This window comes from Oncorhynchus nerka, linkage group LG22, assembly GCF_034236695.1.
Source record: "Oncorhynchus nerka isolate Pitt River linkage group LG22, Oner_Uvic_2.0, whole genome shotgun sequence".
Lineage (NCBI taxonomy): Eukaryota > Metazoa > Chordata > Actinopteri > Salmoniformes > Salmonidae > Oncorhynchus > Oncorhynchus nerka.
In genome coordinates, this window is record NC_088417.1 from 23,063,078 (window position 1) to 23,073,335 (window position 10,258).

Consider the following 10,258-nt stretch of genomic DNA (forward strand, 5'->3'; position numbering starts at 1 on the left):
CTGAGCATTTCTGTGTGTAATAAAGCCCTTTTGTGGGGGAAAACTCAGTCTGATTGGTTGGGCCTGGCTTCCCAGAGGGTGGGCCTATGCCCTCCCAGGCCCACCCATGGCTGCGCCCCTGCCCAATCATGGAAATTCCTAGAATAGAGCGTAATTTATGTATTACAATTTAGTGATTTCCTTAAACGAACAGAAACTCAGTAAAATCGCTGACATTTTTGCATGTTGTGTTTATATTTTTGTTCAGTATATATTGAATTATATTATTGAGTTAGTGTAATAATTGATTTTGTTAGGCCTAATAAATAATACGAATAGCGTTATACAATGTAAATAGGTCTACATCTTGCACTACAGTAGCCTAATTGCACAGACGAGCCAGTGCACGAGCAGTGACCAACCACCGAACCATTGTGCCCAGCGCTCAAACGTCATGCCCTACGTGCGGCCACTGCGCCCGTCGTGCAGCAAGAAAGGTCCGGTTGCATCTGTAGACGCGAGTCGCGACGTAAATCACAGACGACAGTCGACTTCCTCATGTCGCTGTGTGATTGACCGTGCATAGCAGCTTCTGTTTGGAAGTCCTCAGCACACACAGGTAAGATTTTAATCAGATTTCAAGCTTCGATTTCGGTTTGTGTCACCTGTTTAAATGGTGCCGCTTTCGCTCTGCCTCACAGGTTGTCAAGCTACAGCTTTTAGAGAAGTCTTTGTCAGTACCTCAGCGACATTCTCTGCTGTTTTGATTTAGCCTGGTTGGAACCCGTCTCATTGTTGTGCAAATTAAACATCGCCACACAATTGATTACAGTGTTGCCAAACAGCCGGATGTTTGCTATTACAGGGTTGACACATAGTAACAACAAATTGCACGCACTGTCGCGCTCTTTAATGTACATTCGTTTGAAATGAATTAACATAGGCTAGATACATATCATAATGACCATGCAATGAATCCCCAAAGCCTTATAATTAATACTGAGAATGGATGGTTTTGTCAGAGATGACTGGACTATATGTAGGCCTATTGCATCTTGGAGCATCCTTCAGTCTGGAGTACACAACTACAGGTCTGACATCATATGTAACTGAAATGTGAGCGAGAGGGGAGGGTTTTTTTACAGAAGAGAGATTTCCAAGCCTTACATTTCTATTTAGCTAGATTTGGCCGTAAATACTTTCTTTAATGCCATGGATCCAATTTGTTCCTTCAGATTGCGTCAGACCTATGAATAACCAGATTCAATGCTGCATGGTAAATAGCCTGTGTTCATCAGTTATGGTCATTAAGATATGAATACTGAAGGATGTGTGTGGCTGTCTGTACACATTTCACTTGTTGAATTATTCAGCTGAAGGCAGTTTGTCTGAAGGCTATTTTAGGAAGGCTGTTGCCATTAATGCTACGGGGACATGCTCTGGCATCTTGCAAATGGCATGTTCCTTGGTAATGACTACACTTTTGTCAATCAGTGAACGGGGAAAACACACACACACCGAGCTCATAGTCTATGCTGATCTTAGCTCCTCGGGTGTATTGTTGTGTGTAAATGATGTAAAACATGAATATTTCAGAGTGAAGATTGCCAGGTACATCCCAGTCCCACCACTAAAACCAGTCCTGTAGCCTACACGCCACATTGAACTCTCACAGCAAAGGAATGTACAGTATGACTCTAAGATACTGTACTTCACACCACAAATCTTAGCATAAAGTGTTTTCCACACCAGCGATGATGAGTATTGATAATGCCAGCTATCCCAGTTACAGTAATAGGTACTGTATATCAGTCGTCCTTCTCAGTCCCCCTCCAATTCCTGATCTTGTACTTCTGACACAAATATGCAAGACCAGAATCACAAGGACATTAAGACATATCAATAAGATGCTGTCTTTATACCTTAAACACTCAAATAAATACTTGACGCAAATACTCTGTTATTTTAGTATCAATTGTTTATTTCCCCTGCAAGTTAACCTTATTGTCAAATAAGTATTGTTGATTTAACAACTAATCCAAAGGAACCCCAGTGTATGACCAGTGTGGGGTGACTGGGTTCCTCATTAGTAGTGAGTGACCCAGTGTTTACTAGTCCAACAGCTGTTCACCATCGCTGCCACGGTGACGCCATTTTGAGCATCACAGCTGAGTGCCAAGCAGCTGAGAGGAGAATGGAGGCCTAAAATAGCACCTGGCGGTCATGGTTTGGCACTGCATTCTGGGTATAACCTCTCTCTAATAGGGTGTTATCATGTCAGCAGTGGGGCTTAACCTCAATCTCCCTGGCAATGGTTACTGTATATGAAATCATGTTGTTTAAGGATTTGGATTTTGTCCAATGCATGCTAATACTAAACAATAGTGTTTCCTTCATTGGGCAAAGAATTGTAGAATATTGAGAAATAGAGTTGCTTTTGAATTCAGAGGTGTTAAACTGTTCATAAGGGAAGGTAATGTCAGTGATGGCAATGCCACTGACTAAGTGTGTGTTTGTAGTGCAAGGGTGAAAATATTGACTTTATAAAACACATTTCCTGCAATTCTGTGTCGTTTGACATGACTTTTTATGCCTCTATTGAGGGGTATTTTAAAAACACAATATAGAGGATGATGCCTCCTGAGGAGGATGAGATTGCCAAACAGCAGTCTACTCGCATTAATATTTTTTTAATGAACGGTATATGCCCACACCATTCTGTTGTTGGGGTATGCCCACACCATTCTGTTGTTGGGGTATGCCCACACCATTCTGTTGTTGGGGTATGCCCACACCATTCTGTTGTTGGGGTATGCCCACACCATTCTGTTGTTGGGGCACGCCCACACCATTCTGTTGTTGGGGCACGCCCACACCATTCTGTTGTTGGGGCACGCCCACACCATTCTGTTGTTGGGGCACGCCCACACCATTCTGTTGTTGGGGCACGCCCACACCATTCTGGTGTTGGGGTACGCCCACACCATTCTGTTGTTGGGGTACGCCCACACCATTCTGGTGTTGGGGTACGCCCACACCATTTTGGTGTTGGGGTACGCCCACAACATTCTGGTGTTGGGGTACGCCCACACCATTCTGTTGCTGGGGTACGCCCACACCATTCTGTTGCTGGGGTATGCCCACACCATTCTGTTGCTGCGGTATGCCCACACCTTTCTGTTGCTGGGGTACGCCCACACCATTCTGTTGCTGGGGTATGCCCACACCATTCTGTTGCTGGGGTACGCCCACACCATTCTGTTGCTGGGGTACGCCCACACCATTCTGTTGCTGGGGTATGCCCACACCATTCTGTTGCTGGGGTACGCCCACACCATTCTGTTGCTGGGGTATGCCCACACCATTCTGTTGCTGCGGTATGCCCACACCATTCTGTTGCTGGGGTACGCCCACACCATTCTGTTGCTGGGGTATGCCCACACCATTCTGTTGCTGCGGTATGCCCACACCATTCTGGTGTTGGGGTACGCCCACAACATTCTGGTGTTGGGGTACGCCCACACCATTCTGTTGCTGGGGTACGCCCACATTCTGTTGCTGGGGTTTCTGTTGCTGGGGTATGCCCACACCATTCTGTTGCTGGGGTACGCCCACACCATTCTGTTGCTGGGGCACGCCCACACCATTCTGTTGCTGGGGTACGCCCACACCATTCTGTTGCTGGGGTATGCCCACACCATTCTGTTGCTGGGGTATGCCCACACCATTCTGTTGCTGCGGTACGCCCACACCATTCTGTTGCTGGGGTACGCCCACACCATTCTGTTGCTGGGGTACGCCCACACCATTCTGTTGCTGGGGTATGCCCACACCATTCTGTTGCTGCGGTATGCCCACACCATTCTGTTGCTGGGGTACGCCCACACCATTCTGTTGCTGGGGTACGCCCACACCATTCTGTTGCTGGGGTATGCCCACACCATTCTGTTGCTGGGGTACGCCCACACCATTCTGTTGCTGCGGTACGCCCACACCATTCTGTTGCTGCGGTACGCCCACACCATTCTGTTGCTGCGGTATTCTGTTGCTGGGGTATGCCCACACCATTTTGTTGTTGCCCACACCATTCTGTTGCTGGGGTATGCCCACACCATTCTGTTGCTGCGGTACGCCCACACCATTCTGTTGCTGCGGTATGCCCACACCATTCTGTTGCTGCGGTATGCCCACACCATTCTGTTGCTGCGGTATGCCCACACCATTCTGTTGCTGCGGTATGCCCACACCATTCTGTTGCTGCGGTATGCCCACACCATTCTGTTGCTGCGGTATGCCCACACCTTTCCAACACAGAAAAGCTGCATTTTAACATAATAACAAAACTAAGTAATTATTTCACTTATTGTAATTAATTATAGGTCAAATTTATAGAAATCTTTAAACACTGGACAGCTACTTTAAAGCTAATTTCCTGCTATTTTTTTATTTTAAATAAATGACATGTCCCCCTAACCCCCATGGCAATATCACTTATGTTGTAGGGACTGGGTGCACTGGGTGCTAACTAAAAAAAACAGCAAGGCTTTCCCTCTGGCTCCGCTCAGCAGATAGCTGGTTTATGGCACAGGGTAATCCCTCCACCACCCTGGGAGACTGCAAGTGTGTTTCCATTGTGTGCATGTGTTCCCCTGTCTCCCAGGCCCTGCTATGTTGAGGTGTATCAGCTATGACTGATGTGGAGGCGACATATGAAGACTTCATCGCTTCACAGCGGACCGGCCGACGGAACGCCGTACACGACATCCCACAATCCCCTGAGGCACAGGGACCCAGCGACCTATCACACGACCTGGCTCAGCTCAACATCAACAAATCCGGTGAGAGCATTGGACAAACACTCTGTTTCAAAACTTGGCTAGCATAATTCACCTGTTGGTCAGGAAGCTAATGAAAGATGCATTTGGTGTTTCAACTTGAGACAAAATCCAGACTTGCCAGGACCTGTGTTTTATAAATTGGTCTATATTATCTCTTCATCTCTTTCTGTAGCAGGGCGATGTGTTGTTTTACATGACATATGGGAGAAAGTGTGACAATGCCAAGATAATGCCAATTTGGCCAACGCAGGAAGTTGAAACCGACAGGCGGCCAGATGAGCCATGCGTTTCCCTTGATAACTCATAGGGAGAATCTCAATTGCATATTCCTCACCCCTCTCTCCTGACCTTCTTTTCAAAACCCATTGGATGAGAAAGCCAGAGGACCCTCCCCTCTGACCTTCTCCTCCAGTGGGTTTTGAGGAGGAGGCAAGGAGAGAGGACGGAAGGAGTATGCAATTAAGATTCACCAATAGTGTTGTCCTGCTGCCCATATTTACATGGTGACATCAGTCAATATGTCTTATAGTCGATTTAGCGGATGACTCAACTCAAACGCCCTTCTGCTCTCTCTCTCTTTCTCTCTCTCACTGACGTCAGATGTAATGATGTCATTTAGAGTCATTATTAATGCATGAATTGCCTTCCCCTCTCTCTTTCTCTTAGGTGAAGGAGAGGATGCTGAAAAGAGCCAGGCCCCGTCAGAGTCTTCATCCCAACCAGAAGAGGGGGGTAAAGAGTAGGAGGGCTAGCAGACGATCAGTGGTCATCAGTGGACAAACTGCTGCTCTTTTTCCAAACTTCTAATCTGTGAACTGATCTTTCACCCTACTATTGTCCAGTAGTCCCTCCCCAACTTCTCTCAAAACTCTGCCCTGAGCCAATAATATGAATTGTTGGGTTTACTTAGGCAACCGCAGCACACTGAGCCCTCTGTGCTGGTCCGCGTCCCAACAGTCTTAAAAAGCTCCCTTTCCTTACCTACTTTCCTTCTAAACCACTGAAGCTGAAATTAGACCCCAGTTCCGATTCTCCCCTCTCTCCTTGAAGTGTGTTCACTTCAAGGAGATGAATGGGAAGGAACAGAATTGGAGTAATATGGTACGACAGATGAAAACAATGTGGTGGAATCTTACCCATTGACTTTTCGGTTGTCCTTCCTAAAGGAAAGGAAGCCATTTAATGTGATTGGGACGTGGCTGAAGATGTTTTCAATAGAGGAAGTGGAACTTGCCTAACCCGCCTTGGGGATTCTCTATGGTTACCACTATAAACACAGAACTAAACTGTAACAATGAACAGTGATTGGACACTGACTCCAGCTCTTTCCTCTCTGCCCTGATGCCATTGGCCCAGGCCCCCTGTCAATCATGTGGACATCCTTACAGTAACAACAACCTCCTTTCACTCTCTAAATGATTGAACCTTCATTAATCCAAGTGATCTCCTGAGCTTGAGAACCTCTTTTACCAGAGACTTGACAAGGCACGGCACTGGGGTTGGAAACTAAAATGTCATATACATTGTCATGACGTGATAATTGGACACACTGACACTAAAAGATGGCCGTTAATTTTGCTGCACTGTTTTGCTTGTCTCCCACAGGTTTGCTATGTAAGCGTACACTGCTAGCTGATGTCCCCTCCATAGCGTGTGGCTGATCAGTGTGTTTACTGTCCCATGGTCGTGTCCTGTCTCACCCACTGTACCAGGAATTGAGCTGTGACTTACTCTTTTTTTGTTTTTTTTGTCTGTATTTCATAAAACAAGTTATTAATCCTAATTCATAGGCTACAATTTCCGTAATGGATTATTTAATCAGTTTGGATTAGTAACTCGTGATGAGAAGAACACTAGTTTTGAAGGTGAGACTGACATCTATGCTCGACGCCATTGTTGAGTTGTTTGTTTGGATGTACAAATAAAGATCATTCATCATTGATAGGCCAGTGAGTTTATTGCCAGTGGCTCCCTCTTGTGGTCAACACGGTCTTGTAGTCTACATTGTTTTTTTGGCATTGCAGTTCAGACTTGGTGACAGCCAACTCCACTCTGTTCCACTGCCATGTCTCTCAGCTCAGTCCAGATGTTAAGGGTCATCTGGATAGCTTCAAAGTCTTCAACACCAGTAGAGCTATACAGCCCCTGGTTACAACAGGTTTGATAAGACCTAGCAATGTGCTGTTAGCTCAACTTTTATCAGGATGCGTCTATGTCACCCCTATTATCATTAGAAATGGGAACTTTGGCTCGCCCATACGTTTGATATATTAATGAAGGACCAGCCCACTATTATGAGGGCTCTCCTGGCTTGCCCTGGGTGATCCATGTGTAATTCAACCCCTGACAGTACGTAATATAATGACAGTATGGACAGCTGATCGCAGTGCCAGATCACGTGTAACAACACCTTCACAGGATTGGTACATCTGAACATCACACCTGCGGGACAGGTACAGGATGGCAACAACAACTGGCCGAGTTACACCAGGAACGCACAATCCCTCCATCAGTGCTCAGACTGTCTGCAATAGGCTGAGAGAGGCTAGACTGAGGGCTTGTAGGCCTGTTGTAAGGCAGGTCATCACCAGACATCACCGGCAACAACGTCGCCTATGGGCACAAACCCACCGTCGCTGGACCAGACAGTCGCAGTTTGGTCTCACCAGGGGTGATGGTCGGAATCGCGTTTATTGTTGAAGAAATTAGTGTTACACTGAGGCCTGTACTCTGGATCGATTTGGAGGTGGAGGGTCCCTCATGGTCTGGCTTAGTGTGTCACAGCATCATCGGACTGAGCTTGTTGTCATTGCAGGTAGTCTCAACGTTGTGTGTTACAGGGACGACATCCTCCTTCCTCATGTGGTACCCTTCCTGCAGGCTCATCCTGACCTGACCCTCCAGCATGACAATGCCAACAGCCATACTGCTCGTTCTGTGCCTGATTTCCTTCAAGACAGGAATGTCAGTGTTCTGCCATGGCCAGCGAAGAGCCCGGATCTCAATCCCATTGAGCACGTCTGGGACCTGTTGGATCGGAGGGTGAGGGCTAGGGCCATTCCCCCCAGAAATGTCTGGGAACTTGCAGGTGCCTTGGTGGAAGAGTGGGGGTAACGTCTCACAGCAAGGATTGCCAACTCTGGTGCAGTCCATGAGGAGGAGATGCACTGCAGTACTTAATGCAGCTGGTGGCCACACAGACTGTTACTTTTGATTTTGCCACCCCTTTTGTTCAGGGACACATTATTCCATGTCTGTGGAACTTGTTCAGTTCATGTCTCAGTTGTTGAATCTTGTTATGTTCATACAAATATTTACACATGTCCGGGAACTTTTTTGCTGAGTTTACAATTATTAACTTCCACAAATGTAAGAACTGTAGTTGGATTGTAGGCTGTGCTGATGTTGTTGTAGACTAGGGTGGTTTCAGTAGGGACCCACATATCTTCCATTCATCAAAGCAGTATAGGCCACCTTTGGTCTGTCTGTGAGCACAGGAGATCGAACACACTGCTGGATGACTGCAGCATTCAACATTTTGAAAGATGAACATTCCAGCCTGATATTTATTTCAAATAAGTATAGGAAGATCAAACATTGACTGTTCATACACTGACTATTCTAGAAGATGACATTAAAGTAGTGTATCACTAGTAATGAATGCTTCTCTACTTTTTAATTGGAGTATTAAGCAGGACTGACGGGGCAGGGATCAATGTTTTCTGGACGGTTACTTTGCTAAACTTGAAAGTCTCATTAACACTATTATCCCAGAAACTCTAGACCCACTCCAATTTGCACACCGCCCAAACAGATCCACAGATGATGCAATCTCTATTGCACTCCACACTGCCCTTTCCCACCTGGACAAAATGAACACCTACATGAGAATGCTATTCATTGACTACAGCTCAGCGTTCAATACCACAGTGCCCTCAAAGCTCATCACTAAGCTAAGCATCCTGGGATTAAACCTCTCCCTCTGCAACTGGATCCTGGATTTCCTGACGGGCCGCCCCCAGGTGGTGAGGGTAGGTAGCAACACATCTGCCACGTTGATCCTCAACACTGGAGCCCCTCAGGGGTACTTGCTCAGTCCCCTCCTGTACTCCCTGTTCACCCAAGACTACTTGGCCAGGCACGACTCCAACACTATCGTTAAGTTTGCAGACGACACAACAGCGGTGGGCCTGATCCCCAACAACGACGAGACAGCCTATAGGGGGGAGGTCAGAGACCCGGCAGGGTGGTGCCAGAATAACAACCTATACCTCAATGTAATCAAGACAAGGGAGATGATTGTGGACTACAGGAAAAGAAGAACCGAGCACACCCCCATTCTCATCAACAGGGCTGTAGTGTTGCAGGTTGAGAGCTTCAAGTTCCTTGGTGTCCATAAGACTCCTGAACAGGTAATCGAATGGCTACCCGGACTATTTGCATTGTGTCCCGCCAACCCCTCTTTTACGCTGCTGCTACTCTCTGTTTATCATCTATGCAGTCACTTTAACTATACATTCATGTACATATTACCTCAATTAGCCCGACTATCCGATGCCCCCGCACATTGGCTACCCGGACTATTTGCATTGTGTCCCTCCAACCGCCAACCCACTCTTTTACTCTGCTGCTACTCTCTGTTTATCACCTATGCATAGTCACTTTAACTACATGTACATATTACCTGAATTAGCCCAACTAACCAGAGCCCCATCATATTGACTCTGTACTGGTACCAACTGTATATAGCCTCGTTACTGTTATTTTCACTGTCATTTTATTGTTTTGTTTTTATTTCTTTACTTATCTATTGTTTACCTAATATTTACTTAAAAATTGCGCTGTTGGTTAGGGCTTGTTAGTAAGCATTTCACTGTACAGTCTACACCTGTTATATTTGGCGCACGTCACAAATAAACTTTGATTTGATTAGAGTCTTCTTGGGTATGACACTACAAGCTTGGCAGACCTGTATTTGGGGAGTTTCTCCCGTTCTTCTCTGCAGATCCTCTCAAGCTCTGTCAGGTTGGATGGGGAGCGTCACTGCACAGATATTTTCAGGTCTCTCCAGAGATGTGAGATCGGGTTCAAGTCCAGGCTCTGGCTGGGCCACTCAAGTACATTCAGAGACTTGTCTCGAAGCTACTTCTGCTTTGTCTTGGCTTTGTGCTTAGGGTCGTTGTCCTGTTGGAAGGTGAACCTTCACCCCAGTCTGAGGTCCTAAGCATTCTGCAGACGGTTTTCATTAAGGATCTCTCTGTACTTTGATCCATTCATCTTTCCCTTTTACATGCTTTTACGAAGGAGAAAATCATGTAGGCTATGAGGATTATACGTTTCTATTCATAGCTACAGCCATTGTAACATGAAATAGGTGACAATGGTCAACTCGTATTGTTTTTCAAATCACTTTGACTGATTGGTGGTGCAGTCTGTTAAAA

General features: G+C 46.2%; 1 protein-coding gene across 1 annotated transcript; it reads left to right on the forward strand.

Annotated features, from left to right (window-relative positions):
- Positions 1-391: 391 nt before the first annotated feature.
- Positions 392-6,757, forward strand: pkia (cAMP-dependent protein kinase inhibitor alpha). Its single transcript, XM_029626531.2, has 4 exons — positions 392-598; positions 4,640-4,817; positions 5,484-5,549; positions 6,423-6,757. Exons 2-4 carry the CDS (start codon positions 4,667-4,669, stop codon positions 6,476-6,478), a joined length of 273 nt encoding a protein of 90 aa, XP_029482391.1. The 5' UTR covers positions 392-598; positions 4,640-4,666; the 3' UTR covers positions 6,479-6,757.
- Positions 6,758-10,258: the final 3,501 nt, after the last annotated feature.